At 38.9% G+C, this 22,931-nt stretch overlaps 2 protein-coding genes across 2 annotated transcripts in view; both read right to left on the reverse strand.

Annotated features, from left to right (window-relative positions):
• Positions 1–22,931, reverse strand: part of LOC144640976 (uncharacterized) — a 76,216-nt gene that overhangs the window by 47,368 nt on the left and 5,917 nt on the right. Inside the window, exon 2 of the mRNA XM_078500032.1 lies at positions 19,874–20,184. The gene's annotated coding sequence lies outside the window, so the exon portion shown is untranslated. The remainder of the gene's footprint in view (positions 1–19,873; positions 20,185–22,931) is intronic.
• LOC144640986 (uncharacterized) lies at positions 374–4,417 on the reverse strand. Its single transcript, XM_078500058.1, has one exon. It carries the CDS (start codon positions 4,415–4,417, stop codon positions 374–376), a length of 4,044 nt encoding a protein of 1,347 aa, XP_078356184.1.

Below are 22,931 nucleotides of genomic sequence, written 5' to 3' on the forward strand. Positions count from 1 at the left end.
GTATAACTGGGGTGAACTTTCCACCACCCTGGACACTAGGGTGTTGGACAGTTGGGTACTGATGTAAGCCAACTGCTCCAGCAACTGACGGATGGTTCGGAATTGTTCTTCCACACTCATGATGTGCACTTGACGATGACTTCCGTAAAATGAAAAACGTTTCGATGTGTACGCGCTATTATACATTTTTGGAATGCACACACATGCTCAAACCACTCTTTTTTTAAACAACATGTACTTTTATTGATGAGTCAGAAATATAATATGTGACAAAATTTAAAGAAAATTAGACCTCCTTACTCTTAAGAGCTCGCTCACGACCTTATAAACATCTTGCAAAAGTCACGACGCTGTTCAGTTTCTGTTCTTAAAGTTAAATGTCCAGGGGGATTGTCGACACGCCATCTGATAAAACTTTCCTTTTGGGGTAAAAATAAGAAAAGCCTGTGCGATGTTGGCTGTAGGTCAACACACGGTTGTTGACAACACGAAAGCCTCTGTTTTCACCATCCTGACTGTTTCCTGTCTGCAACACCCTCAAATAGATATCCTTGGTGGGGTTGTTCAGTCGTTTGGAAATACCTTTGCAAGAAGCTTTGTTGCCCTGTTCACTCCAACAAGAGTATGTCTTCGAGTTAAGCCCCACGAAACCATCTCCACTCCATTCTACCTTGAATAGGCCAGGCGTCCTCTTGTCATAGGCAGCGTTCTCTTCTGTTTCAGTACGAGGAAACCAGTTGCTCTTGTCTCTTTCATACTCTTCTTTCTTTTCAGGCTTGATGAGGGCATCAATGCTGTCTCCGGACAGTGCCATGTAGGCACTGTCCGTATCCATCTCGAGGTACTCGAAGTCCTCTCTATCCAGGAAGTGGGCGATGAATTGATAGTAAAATTCCAACATTTTCAGTTTGGCGTACTGGAACACAAAGAATCCGATCTGGATGGGCAGATCCATCTTTAATCTCTTCTTTGACATCTTCAACTCAATCACCTGATCACTCAATTCTTCGAGATCACGAAAGAAGAAACTGTTAATGGCACGAGTGATTTTGGCTTCATCCTGATGGTAAGACACATCCTGGTGACGACTGACGTCCATCAGGAAGCGTCCGAAGCCAGAATTTCCCACCAGCTTGGCTGTTTCTCCCAGGATCTTTTGCTGGGGGTCTGCATCGGCAGCACGCCGTGAGTTTGATACAAAATCGCCAAAAGGCTTCAAGCATCTTTTGGGTTGCCACTGTATGGCTTGGTAGACTCGGCTAACTACCAGGCCCTCTTCCAAGTAAAATTTGAGAAGAGGGCTTCCGAGTAGAATCTTTTCCCCCTTGTAGGACCCAATAAGTGCTCGACGAGGAGTCGTCATGATCTCATGGTCCTCGGCAAATTTCTGCATGTGAGGGCCGATGGCGTCCCTTCTAATCTCTGTGTTCTTGAAGATGGGCGTCATCTCCTCAAACTTAGCTTTCAGTTCTGTAGGTACATCAATGTCTACTTCTAAGCATCCAAAGAAAGAACCGTTGCGTACGCGATCCAATAGTTCGCATTGGGTCTCACGTTTTTCACCACGCCCAGGAAAGTGTTGATTCAAGAAAGATTCAATTTCGTCGGCTTCTGGGCCTCTCTTGTCCGCTGTCCACCGACACTCCCAGCACTGTACCACTTGGGAAACGTTGGGCAGGCTTTCAAGGTACTCTATCTTAGTGCGGGTGTCAGACAGGAGCTCACCGTAGGTCTTTCCGCACCTCTCGTTGATGTCATCAGGGTCAAAACAGGTCAGGCACCCATGCCAATAGCACCCATTAAATTCAAAGACCGTCTTGGTCTTTTCATCGTAGCCATCGACAGGCAGCTGGTTTGGTCCCAAACGTTTCTCTCCTTCATCGAGTCGAGTCTTCAAGGAGGTGACCCCATACTGGTGTCCAATCCAGGCCAACCACTCATCAGCCGCACGCCAAGTCTTGTGAGGGACCAGGCCATCCTGACTAGGGGTCCAGGTGGTGTAGAGCCCAACAGGCATGGGCTGGGTCAATGCCCACAAGTAGAGGGCATTTGCATCGAAGCCGACAATCTTGCTTACAGGTTTCGCAGGGTTGCCTCTGATGAAGGTCTTGTTGACTTCTGCATACCGTTTGAAGATGATAGCGGGCCCTCCCACCATGTTGTTCTTGAACAACTGATAGGTCTGCTCATCATGGAATGAGCTAAGGTGAATGCCTTGTTGTTTGAGGAAACCCATTTCAAATTTAAATGCGAGGCCTGGAAGGCTGATGGCCTCCTTGAGCATATCAATACCATGCTCTTGCCAAAAACCACACATTTTGTCCAATGCTTCTAAAAACGGAGTGACATCAAGGTTGTTATACCAAACAAGGAAGTCACGCATCGTTTGCATTCCCTCCCGCATCCAAGCGTCTTGACAGGTTTGGTATTCCTCAGAGCTGATGTTACTATTGCGAAGCCAACTGTAAAATGCTGAATGTGGTGGGAGTTGGGATTCTTCTAACTTGTTTAACGAGTCCACGTACTCATACGGGAAGAAACCCTTCTCAACCTCACAGTTGTAGGCCTTCAGGAATTGCGTGTAGCTGGTGCCAGCCGCTAGGAAGTTTGAGATGTCCAAGAATTTCAAGGTGCCACTCTTAAGGGCTAGGTAGGCATGATGACGTTTTACACAAAACTTTACCCCTTGGGTCTGGACGAGGAGTGGAATGAGGACATTTTTTAGAACGTTCAAATCGTACTTCCCTGAATTAAACCCCACTACGGGTAGTTCTGAGATGTGGTGACGCAAGTCAGACATGATCTGGTTGGCTTTTTTCTGTTGGCGGGTCGGTAGATGGGTTTTGGGTGTGGTTCTCGAGTACTCTTCGCTTCCTCCCTGGTCTTCGAATGCTTGATTGATTTGACGGTGAAAAGAGCGATCGCTCTCCACGTTCTCTGAATCATCAATAAACTCCCAGTCGAAGTCTGTGGGTTCTCCCTCACTCTCACTGTCATCATCATCATTATCGTATCCAGTGCTTTCCCACTTTGCTTGCGAAAGATGGAGAGAGGATTCTATACCCCCTAAGCAAAGCGTTTCTTCAATGGTAGAGAAGAGAGGTGAAAAGCGAGTCAACTCCAAACGTGCAGCTTCTTGTGCGATGTCTTCCAGGTAAGTCACAAATCGTTCCACCGTTTTTCGAGCCTTGACCTCACCTTCTCCCTCCACGATGAAACATCGAGGCGACTCATAGCCAGGAACGTTGGATGCCACGCTAATGGAGAGTAGATGGTGTTCTGCAGTATACTCGAGCTTTGGCCGCTTTTCGGGGAGGTTAGTACTATCATGCGGATAAAAAACCTCGATATCGAACGTTGCTCTGTATCTCGAATATTTGAGCTCCTCATCTACAGTGATCCCCTCATCTTGGATCTTTTCGAAGATCGTCTTGGAGGAATGGTAAACGCCACCAGGATACTTGAATCTAATTTTCGCCTGACAACTTTGCTCATGGCGATAGAGACGATGGGCTTTCGGAAATGAATTCTCACACCGACTGCAAACGTAACAGTGGCTAAAACTTTTCATGTCTTTGATGTAACTGAAGTGAGAGTTGTAAACATTAAGTTTGAGTGCATCTTGCACCTCTTTTTGATTGAGCCTGGTGGCAGGGCGGTGCACCAGCTCCACTTTTCCGTCTTCCTCCAAAGAATAGACCAATGTCTGTATGCCAAACAGTTTGTCCAGTCTGTGAAGCTCTGTTAGAGTGACCCCGGTAAACTTTAATGGGTTGTCCAATGTAGCCACATACTTGCTGGCGAGCTGCTTGGTTTTGGTTTCTAAATTCTTCAGGCCATATCCCTGATGACGAGCTAGGCATCTGAAGAAGCAGAGATTATCATTGTACAACTTTCCAGTGTTCTTGTCTTTTTCAAGAGGATCAAGGCCTCTATTCTCCACCAACCATTTGGGAAATGTCCCCCTCTCTCCACGCCCTATGGGTCTGTTCACAATAGGGTATACATGGAAGGCGACATTGGTCAATTGAAGAATAGACCATTTCGAATTTGGTTTTTGTCTTCGCACGTACTCCTGCCAGTCTGTGTTACCCATCTGCACCAAAACCCCATCCAGATCTTCATGGTTAGCAACAAGCACTGGGGAGTCAAATATGAATCCATTTTGAGAGGGGTAATAATACCGCACTTCTCCATTCTCCACATTTTGCAGTATGAAGCCAAAGGCTATGTTGACTTTAAAGGCTGTGGTCTGTTGATAAAAAATGGTACGCAATAATACTGACATATCGCTGTGCTCCTCTAATCGACGGGTGTATACTTTTACGAACCCTCCTCGCTGGCGGGAGCGGATTTGGAGCCAGTTCTGCAGAAAGCATTGGCGATAGTGTTCCGGGATTGTGCTCAACAAATGCATCGGACAATCTACTGGGTCTTCTTCCAATGCGTTTGTTGGTGGTGGTGGTGGACTTGGTGGTGGTGGTGGACTTGGCGGTGGTGGTGGTATTGGAGGCGGTGGCTCCAGCGACGATAGCTGATCTGGTGGCGGCGGTTTTTGGCTTTTCTTTTCATGTACCTTTGATACATGGCGATTGAGGTTGTCCCTTCTGGAATATTGTCTTTTACATTTGGGACACTGAAAACTTTTTACACCATGAACGGATTTTAAATGTCTTTTAAGGCTTCGTTGAGTCGTGAATGTTTTATCACATATTTTGCATGATTCCATATCGGTGTCTGGATCCAAATGAGGTGCTGTTGAAGGTGCACCTCCTTTTATACTCGCGGGAAGCGTAATATGATTGACAGGTGGTCAATTCGTTTTCTGATTGGTTCACGGTTTGACAGGTGGGCAGCTCGCTTTCTGATTGGCTGGTGGTTGTTTGACTGATTGGCACTAGATTGAAAGACACTCCCGATCAGAGTTTGTTGTAATCAAGCAACTTCATTAACTCATGTGCAAGCAGGGAGGGAGGAACGTAGTCGGTCCCTAAACCATGAAATGACTACGACCTTGTCGATCAGAAATCGACTGCTTGCACAGACAATTACTTCAAATTTACTCACCCTGTTGTCTTCAATTGATCCTTTTCAAATACAGATCATTTCTTCTATGTTCAACGTAGCCTACAAAATCACACAATGACATGTTAAAATCAAAGATGGCGAACGAAAATCAAATTGACTTAATTCAATGGTAGTTTTTTTCTTGTCTTTGCCCTTCTTGTTCTTCAATCAAAGATGGCGAACGAGAAGAAAACAAGATCTTCACCCTTAAATCAACCACAAAAAAAAAAAATCCAATTCAATTTACCTTGTCCAGAATTCTCCGTCTTTTTTCTTCTTCTGAGAAATTCACTCTGCCTTCTGCCACTGAATTGATGGCGACTCCAGTTTCCCCTGCTTTATATACCCAATGGCTGGCGTGTGCATGACGTCAATAAGACGCTAAATAAGGACAAACACTCCGCCGACTGCGTCAAAATAACACGTGTAAGATGCCAAATATGGACAACAACTATGCCGTCTGCGGCACGGCTGACCGGATTTTACCGGTTTAAACCCGTGGAGGGTCGCGCGTGTTTTTTTTCTCGGAATTCTCGTTAGGCCTCGCGCGTTTTTCTAGGAATCCATTCTCGGAAAAGTAAAGTGAAACGGATGGAGTTTTTCTTATCGAATTGCAGCTCTTTTCAAGAAGGATGTAAGCTTTAAGGTGAGCTAATGTCTCCAGACTTAACTGTACAAAACGGAGAGCGTTTGATGAATTGTATTTACCGCTTAAAAGAAAAAATAAATAAATTTGATTACGCGATGAGGAGAAGTTTAGTGTTCTATGTTTGTTCGTGCGGCCATCATTAACCGAGGATAGTAAAGAAGAAGGTTTTAGACCCGATAATTCCGTTCAGTTCAGTATTTTTAGGGTCAAGAAAACATGAAACCAAATTTAACAAATGAACAACTCGTCTTTATCGACTGAATTATTCTTTTTTTTTTTGCGAAATTACTCGCGCAGTTGTCGTTGTTTTTCATAAACAACTGCTTCAAACGCCTTTCATCTTTTCTTTTCGCGGTCGCAAAATCGGAGGAACGTTCATCTATAATTCAGTAAAAAGTTAAAACCTAGCCACTAGAAGTGGAAGCTTAAACGTTTTTTAAAACCCTAAACAAATGTGTCAACGGCTCTGTTGTGATTCTACCGTTCGGAAAGAATTAAATATAATTTTAGCGTGCGGTACATTTGGCCGTTGTTCAAATGCATTTTACTCGAAGAAAAATAATTTTTTGCGGCCCTTAAATCAAAAGGGACGTCCAACCATGAATGATATTATTCCAGTGAAACTCAAAGCAAGTCATTGGGCCGAATTTTTCACATGTTTTAGACAAAACAAAGGTGTCAACGACTTCGTTGTGATTTTTATCGTTTGCGAAAAATAGAATTTAGCGTGCGGTTCATTTGTCGTTCAAAGGCGTGTTTCTCAACGAAAAATTTTTTGCGGCCCTAAAATCAAAGGGAACATCCAACTATGAATTAAACCAGTTCAGTGAAAATTAACGCTAGCCTTTGAACTAAAGATTTCACATTTAAGACTGCTAACAATGTTCCGAGACGGAAAATATACTTTAGAATGTAGAGAATTGTTGTCGTTTGTTGAGCGGTTCGTCTCGATTGAATCGATTTGGCTTTTTTCCTTCACTCTCGATCAGTTCTTCCATGGAGCAGTTTGTTATGTCACACATCTTGAAAGTCGTATTAAAGAAAATCTTTAAATGCACTGGATCGTGTTTTTCTCTTGCTAGCACATCTGTGTAAAGCTATTTTCAAGTCAACCGTTTTCTCAGAATCGCCAACCAAAATTCCTAGGAAAGTTAAGAACGCAGTGCCTTATCATTTTTCTCTATTCACATGACATGAACTGTGCATCTCATTTTCGTTTTTGGCTCCTCCTTATCACCTCACGTTCACTTTGGAACCTACCAAGGGTTTGTATGGGGCGGCCATTTTGAATTAATTAAAACCGGGGTATGTGCACCTCATTTTCGTTTATTGACTCCTCTTTAGCACCTCACGCTCACTTCTCAAATTTTACAAGGGTTTGTATGGGGCGGACATTTTGAATAAATTAAAACCGGGGTATGTGCACCTCATTTTTGTTTTTGGACTCCTCCTTAGCACCTCACGTTCACTTCTCACATTTTACAAGGGTTTGTATGGGCGGCCATTTTGAATAAATTAAAATCCGGCTAATTTATTCTTTTTTTTTTTTGCGAAATTACTCGCGCAGTTGTCGTTGTTTTTCATAAACAACTGCTTCAAACGCCTTTCATCTTTTCTTTTCGCGGTCGCAAAATCGGAGGAACGTTCATCTATAATTCAGTAAAAAGTTAAAACCTAGCCACTAGAAGTGGAAGCTTAAACGTTTTTTAAAACCCTAAACAAATGTGTCAACGGCTCTGTTGTGATTCTACCGTTCGGAAAGAATTAAATATAATTTTAGCGTGCGGTACATTTGGCCGTTGTTCAAATGCATTTTACTCGAAGAAAAATAATTTTTTGCGGCCCTTAAATCAAAAGGGACGTCCAACCATGAATGATATTATTCCAGTGAAACTCAAAGCAAGTCATTGGGCCGAATTTTTCACATGTTTTAGACAAAACAAAGGTGTCAACGACTTCGTTGTGATTTTTATCGTTTGCGAAAAATAGAATTTAGCGTGCGGTTCATTTGTCGTTCAAAGGCGTGTTTCTCAACGAAAAATTTTTTGCGGCCCTAAAATCAAAGGGAACATCCAACTATGAATTAAACCAGTTCAGTGAAAATTAACGCTAGCCTTTGAACTAAAGATTTCACATTTAAGACTGCTAACAATGTTCCGAGACGGAAAATATACTTTAGAATGTAGAGAATTGTTGTCGTTTGTTGAGCGGTTCGTCTCGATTGAATCGATTTGGCTTTTTTCCTTCACTCTCGATCAGTTCTTCCATGGAGCAGTTTGTTATGTCACACATCTTGAAAGTCGTATTAAAGAAAATCTTTAAATGCACTGGATCGTGTTTTTCTCTTGCTAGCACATCTGTGTAAAGCTATTTTCAAGTCAACCGTTTTCTCAGAATCGCCAACCAAAATTCCTAGGAAAGTTAAGAACGCAGTGCCTTATCATTTTTCTCTATTCACATGACATGAACTGTGCATCTCATTTTCGTTTTTGGCTCCTCCTTATCACCTCACGTTCACTTTGGAACCTACCAAGGGTTTGTATGGGGCGGCCATTTTGAATTAATTAAAACCGGGGTATGTGCACCTCATTTTCGTTTATTGACTCCTCTTTAGCACCTCACGCTCACTTCTCAAATTTTACAAGGGTTTGTATGGGGCGGACATTTTGAATAAATTAAAACCGGGGTATGTGCACCTCATTTTCGTTTTTGGACTCCTCCTTAGCACCTCACGTTCACTTCTCACATTTTACAAGGGTTTGTATGGGCGGCCATTTTGAATAAATTAAAATCCGGCTAATTTGGAACCTATACTACTACTTATACTACTACAGGTGGGCAGCTCGCTTTCTGATTGGCTGGTGGTTGTTTGACTGATTGGCACTAGATTGAAAGACACTCCCGATCAGAGTTTGTTGTAATCAAGCAACTTCATTAACTCATGTGCAAGCAGGGAGGGAGGAACGTAGTCGGTCCCTAAACCATGAAATGACTACGACCTTGTCGATCAGAAATCGACTGCTTGCACAGACAATTACTTCAAATTTACTCACCCTGTTGTCTTCAATTGATCCTTTTCAAATACAGATCATTTCTTCTATGTTCAACGTAGCCTACAAAATCACACAATGACATGTTAAAATCAAAGATGGCGAACGAAAATCAAATTGACTTAATTCAATGGTAGTTTTTTTCTTGTCTTTGCCCTTCTTGTTCTTCAATCAAAGATGGCGAACGAGAAGAAAACAAGATCTTCACCCTTAAATCAACCACAAAAAAAAAAAAATCCAATTCAATTTACCTTGTCCAGAATTCTCCGTCTTTTTTCTTCTTCTGAGAAATTCACTCTGCCTTCTGCCACTGAATTGATGGCGACTCCAGTTTCCCCTGCTTTATATACCCAATGGCTGGCGTGTGCATGACGTCAATAAGACGCTAAATAAGGACAAACACTCCGCCGACTGCGTCAAAATAACACGTGTAAGATGCCAAATATGGACAACAACTATGCCGTCTGCGGCACGGCTGACCGGATTTTACCGGTTTAAACCCGTGGAGGGTCGCGCGTGTTTTTTTTCTCGGAATTCTCGTTAGGCCTCGCGCGTTTTTCTAGGAATCCATTCTCGGAAAAGTAAAGTGAAACGGATGGAGTTTTTCTTATCGAATTGCAGCTCTTTTCAAGAAGGATGTAAGCTTTAAGGTGAGCTAATGTCTCCAGACTTAACTGTACAAAACGGAGAGCGTTTGATGAATTGTATTTACCGCTTAAAAGAAAAAATAAATAAATTTGATTACGCGATGAGGAGAAGTTTAGTGTTCTATGTTTGTTCGTGCGGCCATCATTAACCGAGGATAGTAAAGAAGAAGGTTTTAGACCCGATAATTCCGTTCAGTTCAGTATTTTTAGGGTCAAGAAAACATGAAACCAAATTTAACAAATGAACAACTCGTCTTTATCGACTGAATTATTCTTTTTTTTTTTGCGAAATTACTCGCGCAGTTGTCGTTGTTTTTCATAAACAACTGCTTCAAACGCCTTTCATCTTTTCTTTTCGCGGTCGCAAAATCGGAGGAACGTTCATCTATAATTCAGTAAAAAGTTAAAACCTAGCCACTAGAAGTGGAAGCTTAAACGTTTTTTAAAACCCTAAACAAATGTGTCAACGGCTCTGTTGTGATTCTACCGTTCGGAAAGAATTAAATATAATTTTAGCGTGCGGTACATTTGGCCGTTGTTCAAATGCATTTTACTCGAAGAAAAATAATTTTTTGCGGCCCTTAAATCAAAAGGGACGTCCAACCATGAATGATATTATTCCAGTGAAACTCAAAGCAAGTCATTGGGCCGAATTTTTCACATGTTTTAGACAAAACAAAGGTGTCAACGACTTCGTTGTGATTTTTATCGTTTGCGAAAAATAGAATTTAGCGTGCGGTTCATTTGTCGTTCAAAGGCGTGTTTCTCAACGAAAAATTTTTTGCGGCCCTAAAATCAAAGGGAACATCCAACTATGAATTAAACCAGTTCAGTGAAAATTAACGCTAGCCTTTGAACTAAAGATTTCACATTTAAGACTGCTAACAATGTTCCGAGACGGAAAATATACTTTAGAATGTAGAGAATTGTTGTCGTTTGTTGAGCGGTTCGTCTCGATTGAATCGATTTGGCTTTTTTCCTTCACTCTCGATCAGTTCTTCCATGGAGCAGTTTGTTATGTCACACATCTTGAAAGTCGTATTAAAGAAAATCTTTAAATGCACTGGATCGTGTTTTTCTCTTGCTAGCACATCTGTGTAAAGCTATTTTCAAGTCAACCGTTTTCTCAGAATCGCCAACCAAAATTCCTAGGAAAGTTAAGAACGCAGTGCCTTATCATTTTTCTCTATTCACATGACATGAACTGTGCATCTCATTTTCGTTTTTGGCTCCTCCTTATCACCTCACGTTCACTTTGGAACCTACCAAGGGTTTGTATGGGGCGGCCATTTTGAATTAATTAAAACCGGGGTATGTGCACCTCATTTTCGTTTATTGACTCCTCTTTAGCACCTCACGCTCACTTCTCAAATTTTACAAGGGTTTGTATGGGGCGGACATTTTGAATAAATTAAAACCGGGGTATGTGCACCTCATTTTTGTTTTTGGACTCCTCCTTAGCACCTCACGTTCACTTCTCACATTTTACAAGGGTTTGTATGGGCGGCCATTTTGAATAAATTAAAATCCGGCTAATTTATTCTTTTTTTTTTTGCGAAATTACTCGCGCAGTTGTCGTTGTTTTTCATAAACAACTGCTTCAAACGCCTTTCATCTTTTCTTTTCGCGGTCGCAAAATCGGAGGAACGTTCATCTATAATTCAGTAAAAAGTTAAAACCTAGCCACTAGAAGTGGAAGCTTAAACGTTTTTTAAAACCCTAAACAAATGTGTCAACGGCTCTGTTGTGATTCTACCGTTCGGAAAGAATTAAATATAATTTTAGCGTGCGGTACATTTGGCCGTTGTTCAAATGCATTTTACTCGAAGAAAAATAATTTTTTGCGGCCCTTAAATCAAAAGGGACGTCCAACCATGAATGATATTATTCCAGTGAAACTCAAAGCAAGTCATTGGGCCGAATTTTTCACATGTTTTAGACAAAACAAAGGTGTCAACGACTTCGTTGTGATTTTTATCGTTTGCGAAAAATAGAATTTAGCGTGCGGTTCATTTGTCGTTCAAAGGCGTGTTTCTCAACGAAAAATTTTTTGCGGCCCTAAAATCAAAGGGAACATCCAACTATGAATTAAACCAGTTCAGTGAAAATTAACGCTAGCCTTTGAACTAAAGATTTCACATTTAAGACTGCTAACAATGTTCCGAGACGGAAAATATACTTTAGAATGTAGAGAATTGTTGTCGTTTGTTGAGCGGTTCGTCTCGATTGAATCGATTTGGCTTTTTTCCTTCACTCTCGATCAGTTCTTCCATGGAGCAGTTTGTTATGTCACACATCTTGAAAGTCGTATTAAAGAAAATCTTTAAATGCACTGGATCGTGTTTTTCTCTTGCTAGCACATCTGTGTAAAGCTATTTTCAAGTCAACCGTTTTCTCAGAATCGCCAACCAAAATTCCTAGGAAAGTTAAGAACGCAGTGCCTTATCATTTTTCTCTATTCACATGACATGAACTGTGCATCTCATTTTCGTTTTTGGCTCCTCCTTATCACCTCACGTTCACTTTGGAACCTACCAAGGGTTTGTATGGGGCGGCCATTTTGAATTAATTAAAACCGGGGTATGTGCACCTCATTTTCGTTTATTGACTCCTCTTTAGCACCTCACGCTCACTTCTCAAATTTTACAAGGGTTTGTATGGGGCGGACATTTTGAATAAATTAAAACCGGGGTATGTGCACCTCATTTTCGTTTTTGGACTCCTCCTTAGCACCTCACGTTCACTTCTCACATTTTACAAGGGTTTGTATGGGCGGCCATTTTGAATAAATTAAAATCCGGCTAATTTGGAACCTATACTACTACTCTGGTCTTTATTTCCAGACTAAATCATTGTGTCGTGATACTCGATATTTTCATTTCTACAGACCTTTCATTCATCACAAAATACATTCATCGCAAAATACAGTAAGGGCCAGCTCCTAATGTACACACGTGCTATCCTTGGTATGATTTGGCTTAGTTTTCAGACTTAGATGTCAGTGTTTCTTTGTGAAAATTGCTTGTTTGGTACAGTAAGTGGAATTCTTTGATTTAAGAAGTGTAAGACATTCTTACTCTTCCTCTTAAATTTCCCTGGTTAAGGTGGAATTTGATCTCTGCCATGTGTACTTAAATAATTATTCTGTCCCCACAATTTGTTCAGGATGACACACTAATGGGTTCCTAAACTATCTAGCAAGTAAAATGTATGTACGACATTCAATAAAAGTGGCTTAACTTAACAAGGCTTTGGACAAACCCATGCTTTGTTGTAAAAAAACAAACCCTGCACCCCCCTTCCCCCCAATTTAAATGAATTAAGCATCTTTAAATTGTCTTATTCCTCTTGCCAAATCCTTAATGAATGATTTAGAGAAATGCTTCCACAGCGATCTGCACATACTGTAGAATGCACACAAATAACTCAGTCACTAATTGAAAGGTAAGGAGTTTTATAACATCCTGTAAACATTCTTGATGGTAAAATTCTACTTTTGCCAATAAAGGCTTGCGCATCGTAAAAAACAAAGTATACTGTAGCTGGTCTAGTTTAATTACCTCACAGAAACTACAACGTTCCATAAATCTGCTTAATATAAAAACAGTCCCAGCAGGGTAAGACATTCTCACACTTCTTCTTAATTTCCCTGGTGAAGGTGGAATTTGATCTGACACATGAAGTTAACAGCTGACAGAAACTAGTCAGTCCCCACAACATTGAACAGAATCTGACACACTATGGGTTGCTAATGTATGCCTCAAGTTGAAATGTATGGTACATCATTGTATAACTTCCATTCAGGTGTTTCTATCACACTTTTCATTCTCTATGAAAGTTTCAACCCTTGTACTATTCACAAACCTATGGAAACACCAAATACTTTTTGGTTCTTTTTTTGGTTCACATACATACATCTTACATAAACTTTATTTAAATTTTATTAAACTATTACTAGAAGACAAGCTTTGTAAAGCTACCCTCAAATTCAAATTTGAGAGTAGCTATACAAGACTAAATATGTCTTCTAGTAAAGGTTTAATAAATGCCATTAAACATCCCTCATAATTGCTTTACACAAATGCTTTCGAGTCTCCACTATAAAATGCACACAAATGACTCACTAATTGAAAGGTCAGTGGTTAATTTATAACAATTCCTACAAACAGCCTTGAGGCTATAATTCCATTTTTGCCAATAAAAGCCGCTACATCTTAAAAATAAAGTATACTGTAGCTGGTCTTTATTTCCAGACTAAATCATTGTGTCGTGATACTCGATATTTTCATTTCTACAGACCTTTCATTCATCACAAAATACATTCATCGCAAAATACAGTAAGGGCCAGCTCCTAATGTACACACGTGCTATCCTTGGTATGATTTGGCTTAGTTTTCAGACTTAGATGTCAGTGTTTCTTTGTGAAAATTGCTTGTTTGGTACAGTAAGTGGAATTCTTTGATTTAAGAAGTGTAAGACATTCTTACTCTTCCTCTTAAATTTCCCTGGTTAAGGTGGAATTTGATCTCTGCCATGTGTACTTAAATAATTATTCTGTCCCCACAATTTGTTCAGGATGACACACTAATGGGTTCCTAAACTATCTAGCAAGTAAAATGTATGTACGACATTCAATAAAAGTGGCTTAACTTAACAAGGCTTTGGACAAACCCATGCTTTGTTGTAAAAAAACAAACCCTGCACCCCCTTCCCCCCAATTTAAATGAATTAAGCATCTTTAAATTGTCTTATTCCTCTTGCCAAATCCTTAATGAATGATTTAGAGAAATGCTTCCACAGCGATCTGCACATACTGTAGAATGCACACAAATAACTCAGTCACTAATTGAAAGGTAAGGAGTTTTATAACATCCTGTAAACATTCTTGATGGTAAAATTCTACTTTTGCCAATAAAGGCTTGCGCATCGTAAAAAACAAAGTATACTGTAGCTGGTCTAGTTTAATTACCTCACAGAAACTACAACGTTCCATAAATCTGCTTAATATAAAAACAGTCCCAGCAGGGTAAGACATTCTCACACTTCTTCTTAATTTCCCTGGTGAAGGTGGAATTTGATCTGACACATGAAGTTAACAGCTGACAGAAACTAGTCAGTCCCCACAACATTGAACAGAATCTGACACACTATGGGTTGCTAATGTATGCCTCAAGTTGAAATGTATGGTACATCATTGTATAACTTCCATTCAGGTGTTTCTATCACACTTTTCATTCTCTATGAAAGTTTCAACCCTTGTACTATTCACAAACCTATGGAAACACCAAATACTTTTTGGTTCTTTTTTTGGTTCACATACATACATCTTACATAAACTTTATTTAAATTTTATTAAACTATTACTAGAAGACAAGCTTTGTAAAGCTACCCTCAAATTCAAATTTGAGAGTAGCTATACAAGACTAAATATGTCTTCTAGTAAAGGTTTAATAAATGCCATTAAACATCCCTCATAATTGCTTTACACAAATGCTTTCGAGTCTCCACTATAAAATGCACACAAATGACTCACTAATTGAAAGGTCAGTGGTTAATTTATAACAATTCCTACAAACAGCCTTGAGGCTATAATTCCATTTTTGCCAATAAAAGCCGCTACATCTTAAAAATAAAGTATACTGTAGCTGGTCTTTATTTCCAGACTAAATCATTGTGTCGTGATACTCGATATTTTCATTTCTACAGACCTTTCATTCATCACAAAATACATTCATCGCAAAATACAGTAAGGGCCAGCTCCTAATGTACACACGTGCTATCCTTGGTATGATTTGGCTTAGTTTTCAGACTTAGATGTCAGTGTTTCTTTGTGAAAATTGCTTGTTTGGTACAGTAAGTGGAATTCTTTGATTTAAGAAGTGTAAGACATTCTTACTCTTCCTCTTAAATTTCCCTGGTTAAGGTGGAATTTGATCTCTGCCATGTGTACTTAAATAATTATTCTGTCCCCACAATTTGTTCAGGATGACACACTAATGGGTTCCTAAACTATCTAGCAAGTAAAATGTATGTACGACATTCAATAAAAGTGGCTTAACTTAACAAGGCTTTGGACAAACCCATGCTTTGTTGTAAAAAAACAAACCCTGCACCCCCCTTCCCCCCAATTTAAATGAATTAAGCATCTTTAAATTGTCTTATTCCTCTTGCCAAATCCTTAATGAATGATTTAGAGAAATGCTTCCACAGCGATCTGCACATACTGTAGAATGCACACAAATAACTCAGTCACTAATTGAAAGGTAAGGAGTTTTATAACATCCTGTAAACATTCTTGATGGTAAAATTCTACTTTTGCCAATAAAGGCTTGCGCATCGTAAAAAACAAAGTATACTGTAGCTGGTCTAGTTTAATTACCTCACAGAAACTACAACGTTCCATAAATCTGCTTAATATAAAAACAGTCCCAGCAGGGTAAGACATTCTCACACTTCTTCTTAATTTCCCTGGTGAAGGTGGAATTTGATCTGACACATGAAGTTAACAGCTGACAGAAACTAGTCAGTCCCCACAACATTGAACAGAATCTGACACACTATGGGTTGCTAATGTATGCCTCAAGTTGAAATGTATGGTACATCATTGTATAACTTCCATTCAGGTGTTTCTATCACACTTTTCATTCTCTATGAAAGTTTCAACCCTTGTACTATTCACAAACCTATGGAAACACCAAATACTTTTTGGTTCTTTTTTTGGTTCACATACATACATCTTACATAAACTTTATTTAAATTTTATTAAACTATTACTAGAAGACAAGCTTTGTAAAGCTACCCTCAAATTCAAATTTGAGAGTAGCTATACAAGACTAAATATGTCTTCTAGTAAAGGTTTAATAAATGCCATTAAACATCCCTCATAATTGCTTTACACAAATGCTTTCGAGTCTCCACTATAAAATGCACACAAATGACTCACTAATTGAAAGGTCAGTGGTTAATTTATAACAATTCCTACAAACAGCCTTGAGGCTATAATTCCATTTTTGCCAATAAAAGCCGCTACATCTTAAAAATAAAGTATACTGTAGCTGGTCTTTATTTCCAGACTAAATCATTGTGTCGTGATACTCGATATTTTCATTTCTACAGACCTTTCATTCATCACAAAATACATTCATCGCAAAATACAGTAAGGGCCAGCTCCTAATGTACACACGTGCTATCCTTGGTATGATTTGGCTTAGTTTTCAGACTTAGATGTCAGTGTTTCTTTGTGAAAATTGCTTGTTTGGTACAGTAAGTGGAATTCTTTGATTTAAGAAGTGTAAGACATTCTTACTCTTCCTCTTAAATTTCCCTGGTTAAGGTGGAATTTGATCTCTGCCATGTGTACTTAAATAATTATTCTGTCCCCACAATTTGTTCAGGATGACACACTAATGGGTTCCTAAACTATCTAGCAAGTAAAATGTATGTACGACATTCAATAAAAGTGGCTTAACTTAACAAGGCTTTGGACAAACCCATGCTTTGTTGTAAAAAAACAAACCCTGCACCCCCCTTCCCCCCAATTTAAATGAATTAAGCATCTTTAAATTGTCTTATTCCTCTTGCCAAATCCTTAATGAATGATTTAGAGAAATGCTTCCACAGCGATCTGCACATACTGTAGAATGCACACAAATAACTCAGTCACTAATTGAAAGGTAAGGAGTTTTATAACATCCTGTAAACATTCTTGATGGTAAAATTCTACTTTTGCCAATAAAGGCTTGCGCATCGTAAAAAACAAAGTATACTGTAGCTGGTCTAGTTTAATTACCTCACAGAAACTACAACGTTCCATAAATCTGCTTAATATAAAAACAGTCCCAGCAGGGTAAGACATTCTCACACTTCTTCTTAATTTCCCTGGTGAAGGTGGAATTTGATCTGACACATGAAGTTAACAGCTGACAGAAACTAGTCAGTCCCCACAACATTGAACAGAATCTGACACACTATGGGTTGCTAATGTATGCCTCAAGTTGAAATGTATGGTACATCATTGTATAACTTCCATTCAGGTGTTTCTATCACACTTTTCATTCTCTATGAAAGTTTCAACCCTTGTACTATTCACAAACCTATGGAAACACCAAATACTTTTTGGTTCTTTTTTTGGTTCACATACATACATCTTACATAAACTTTATTTAAATTTTATTAAACTATTACTAGAAGACAAGCTTTGTAAAGCTACCCTCAAATTCAAATTTGAGAGTAGCTATACAAGACTAAATATGTCTTCTAGTAAAGGTTTAATAAATGCCATTAAACATCCCTCATAATTGCTTTACACAAATGCTTTCGAGTCTCCACTATAAAATGCACACAAATGACTCACTAATTGAAAGGTCAGTGGTTAATTTATAACAATTCCTACAAACAGCCTTGAGGCTATAATTCCATTTTTGCCAATAAAAGCCGCTACATCTTAAAAATAAAGTATACTGTAGCTGGTCTTTATTTCCAGACTAAATCATTGTGTCGTGATACTCGATATTTTCATTTCTACAGACCTTTCATTCATCACAAAATACATTCATCGCAAAATACAGTAAGGGCCAGCTCCTAATGTACACACGTGCTATCCTTGGTATGATTTGGCTTAGTTTTCAGACTTAGATGTCAGTGTTTCTTTGTGAAAATTGCTTGTTTGGTACAGTAAGTGGAATTCTTTGATTTAAGAAGTGTAAGACATTCTTACTCTTCCTCTTAAATTTCCCTGGTTAAGGTGGAATTTGATCTCTGCCATGTGTACTTAAATAATTATTCTGTCCCCACAATTTGTTCAGGATGACACACTAATGGGTTCCTAAACTATCTAGCAAGTAAAATGTATGTACGACATTCAATAAAAGTGGCTTAACTTAACAAGGCTTTGGACAAACCCATGCTTTGTTGTAAAAAAACAAACCCTGCACCCCCTTCCCCCCAATTTAAATGAATTAAGCATCTTTAAATTGTCTTATTCCTCTTGCCAAATCCTTAATGAATGATTTAGAGAAATGCTTCCACAGCGATCTGCACATACTGTAGAATGCACACAAATAACTCAGTCACTAATTGAAAGGTAAGGAGTTTTATAACATCCTGTAAACATTCTTGATGGTAAAATTCTACTTTTGCCAATAAAGGCTTGCGCATCGTAAAAAACAAAGTATACTGTAGCTGGTCTAGTTTAATTACCTCACAGAAACTACAACGTTCCATAAATCTGCTTAATATAAAAACAGTCCCAGCAGGGTAAGACATTCTCACACTTCTTCTTAATTTCCCTGGTGAAGGTGGAATTTGATCTGACACATGAAGTTAACAGCTGACAGAAACTAGTCAGTCCCCACAACATTGAACAGAATCTGACACACTATGGGTTGCTAATGTATGCCTCAAGTTGAAATGTATGGTACATCATTGTATAACTTCCATTCAGGTGTTTCTATCACACTTTTCATTCTCTATGAAAGTTTCAACCCTTGTACTATTCACAAACCTATGGAAACACCAAATACTTTTTGGTTCTTTTTTTGGTTCACATACATACATCTTACATAAACTTTATTTAAATTTTATTAAACTATTACTAGAAGACAAGCTTTGTAAAGCTACCCTCAAATTCAAATTTGAGAGTAGCTATACAAGACTAAATATGTCTTCTAGTAAAGGTTTAATAAATGCCATTAAACATCCCTCATAATTGCTTTACACAAATGCTTTCGAGTCTCCACTATAAAATGCACACAAATGACTCACTAATTGAAAGGTCAGTGGTTAATTTATAACAATTCCTACAAACAGCCTTGAGGCTATAATTCCATTTTTGCCAATAAAAGCCGCTACATCTTAAAAATAAAGTATACTGTAGCTGGTCTTTATTTCCAGACTAAATCATTGTGTCGTGATACTCGATATTTTCATTTCTACAGACCTTTCATTCATCACAAAATACATTCATCGCAAAATACAGTAAGGGCCAGCTCCTAATGTACACACGTGCTATCCTTGGTATGATTTGGCTTAGTTTTCAGACTTAGATGTCAGTGTTTCTTTGTGAAAATTGCTTGTTTGGTACAGTAAGTGGAATTCTTTGATTTAAGAAGTGGAATTTGATCTCTGCCATGTGCACTTAAATAATTATTCTGTCCCCACAATTTGTTCAGGATGACACACTAATGGGTTCCTAATCTATCTACCAAGTAAAATGTATGTACGACATTCAATAAAAGTGGCTTACATGTAACTTAACATGGCTTGTGACAAACCCATGCCTTGTTGCTAAAAACCAAACCCTGCACCCAATTTAAAAGAAGAAAGTATCTTTAGATTGTTTTATTCCTCCACTTGCCAAACAAGTAATTTTCACACCCAAACACTAACAACTGAGCCAACTCGAAAAGCGTAGCATCTCAACCAGAGAAAAAGGCTACTTTAAGCTTTAACTTTAATATTACCTTAGGGAAATGTACATGGAACTCCACAACTGCATGCATCACTTTTTTGTAAGTTTGGGGACATGTACTTGAATGTGATTTGTTTCTTCTGTAGCATTCCAGATGTTGACGGCTCCCCAGGAAGAGTGTGAGGGGCTGGTGATATCTGAGGGGAAGGGGGTGGAGTCACATTTGGAGTTGAGGAGCAACAAAAAAGGCTGCTGGCTGATTTGCCCATTGCCTTGCTTCTGCGGTTTCTTCAATCGTTCTGTCTCTCCCAGGGTATGCACATTATGTATATATTTTGTGCTTTCCTTCCCAATACCATGTTGCTGAAAAACAAAAAATAATTATTTGCATACATGTATGTAGATGGTGACTATGATTCCACCAAGTTAAAAATTATTTCAAGTCAAAGGTATCAGGGTTCAAAATAGCTTGCACAAAATTAATGCCTAAGAAACAGAGCCGTTCATGATGCTTTGTTTGGAAGGGAATTGCCCCAATGAAACACATCAATTGAAGATTCTAAGGCTGACATTATTTTAGCAAGCATGCAATATGTGGGAAACCTTTCTAGAATCAGTTTATAATTGCAAAGGTTTCTCAAGAAAGAAAGTGAAATTTCAATTCAGGAAGGTTTTGGTCATGTGCTAGGCAATGAGTTCTTGGCATATTTCCCTTAAGGTTAAATATTGTAAAAGCTACATGTACCAGAAGATAGCCTACTCTACTGGCTGAAAGATCCCTAAAGCCCGACACACTTTTGTGGCCTATCAGGTGCTGATGATATACTGCAGTTTGTTTTGATGTAAGAAAAAACACGGTTGCGGGTAATTCCGTGAAGGGAACGAAGCTATAAATTTTCAAGATTTTTATATATTTGGATTGTGTGGTTCCAGAAAATGTCCATACTCCCCCCACAGAAGGAATTAGAAATTTCTGGCAGCACTTGGGAGGGGTCTCAAAGGTCAAAAACTTAAAGGAAATGTATAAAGCTTACCGGTAAACTTATTATAACTCGAGGTGTTCATCTTCAAAGCGTGTGTTCGTGGCTTGTCTGAATTAAACTTAATTCAAGTGTTCATGTTCAAAGGTGTGTTTGCTTATCTGAATGCAACTTATCATAGTTTTCATGTTTAACGAGTGTGTTCATTTGTCTGCATAAAACTCAGTGATCCATCTACAAATTTAGATCAATGAGTCCTGGGACTCATCAAGCCATTAACCTGTGAGTCCCAAACCCTTTCAATGAGTCCAATACCAATACTAGTGAGTCTTCAGCTGGTATTGATTCATTCATCATTGAATCAAGAATTTGGAACAATGACTCAAGAGCTATTGTAACCGCCCAGTGCGAGGACACCACTAAAATGCCTGGTGCTAGTGTTTATGTAGTAAAATTGAAGTTCTGTAGTTTTAAAAGCGTTTTTTTGTAATGCTTTTTCACGCCATAGATAATTGTGCAATATTTTCATTATCGCAGATAATGCGATTAAGAAGGCCAATTATGCGATAAATTATGCATTTTTTTGAGGAATTTTAAGCTTGTTTTTAAGGATTCAGGGGAAGAAAATCCATTTTGTAAGTTTCAAAAGGGAATAAGAGCATAAAGGAATGATAAATATCTGTATTAGAATGAAATAGATTATTTTCACTCATTTTTAGAGAACGTAGTTAGAGAGAGAACGCAGTAGAACATTGAAGACTTTTGGTGACATTTTATATGAAGGTACAAGATACCGCTGACTGAAATGATAAAGGCGCACATTCTAACGTACCGTCGGTCACCGTCGGTGACGCACGATTGAACAATCTACGATGTTTTTGACTTCATGGAAGATTTAAACATTCTGAATTCTGCGATTTTGCCTTGTAAACTTCAGCACAATACAAGAAAGCAAAGATAGAAGGCAAATTTATTTGTGTGATTATTTTTATGGTTAAGTTGAAACTGAAAAAGGAAGTTGCCTGGCCAAATCTGCCGAAGTAATTTTGTTCAATTGGAAACCACATCAGAGGTTTTCCAAGGTTTTTTGACAGGTAAACCACCTTGAAACAATGCTGAAATTGTCTTAGCACTTATGGTTACTGTAGACCTTCAGAGGCCAAATTTTGCGAAAAAAATTTTCTTTGCTCATTCTAAACCTAAAACACTGATTTATAGTTTGGTGAAAAAAGTAATGTAAAATTGTTAAATGATCGCGAGATAACAAGGAAAAACTTCTTTTCAGAAAAGTTAATAAATAGCAAAAGGTGTTATAATCCTTATAATTACACATGTGGCGCTCCATACATTTTTCGCAGCAAACTTCATCCGGCGACTCGAGTTATGCAGATTTGAATGTTTTATTTACATTGAAAGACCTGTGCTGTTTAGCATGGATTGAGCCACAAGGATCAGTGAATTTTCATGCAAAAGTCGGTAAAAAAAATGATACGAGTTCGTCGAAAAGAGAGAACACAACTTGGACGAAACTTCCTAAGAAAACCGTGTTAAAGAAAACGAAAATGAAAGAGGGAGATTAATTAGAAGAAAGCCAGAAGCAAATTTACCGAACGAATTCATCCCCGCTACAGCACTTTGTTTGGGATCGCTGGTCAGCCGATTTTGGCTGCTATTTTCACCGCTGGTTTCTCGTCCTTTCCCGTTTGCTAGCGCTTCATTTTCCTTTTGTTTCCCGTGTTAGAATCCATTCTTGTTGTCCTTACTTTCCACATAACTAGCTGCTAGTACTCCAAATATTCGGGCCAAATTTACGGTTCTGAGAAGTTTTTGTCCCCTTGAGCCACGTTCATGATTTGATTGCGAAATAATGTTTTCAGTGTTTACTATTTTGGTGAGGAGTCTCTGGGGACGCAAGCTTGTGTTTCATCGGTCGGTGGCATGACCGCGTTGACAAACACTTTGATGAGTTGTGATAAGCTTGCAAATCTTTAGGAGCAAAAAACTCGGGCTTTATTTTTGCGAGGATTCCACTACTTCAAGCGAATTAATAGGGTTTGTAGATTTAACGGATTTAAACGAAACTTGGCCAAAATGTTCCTTGGTTATTAACGCGCCAAAGGGTGTGAGGCT

This window comes from Oculina patagonica, unplaced genomic scaffold (genome assembly GCF_052425735.1).
Source record: "Oculina patagonica isolate OP01 unplaced genomic scaffold, crgOcupat unplaced6, whole genome shotgun sequence".
NCBI lineage: Eukaryota > Metazoa > Cnidaria > Anthozoa > Scleractinia > Oculinidae > Oculina > Oculina patagonica.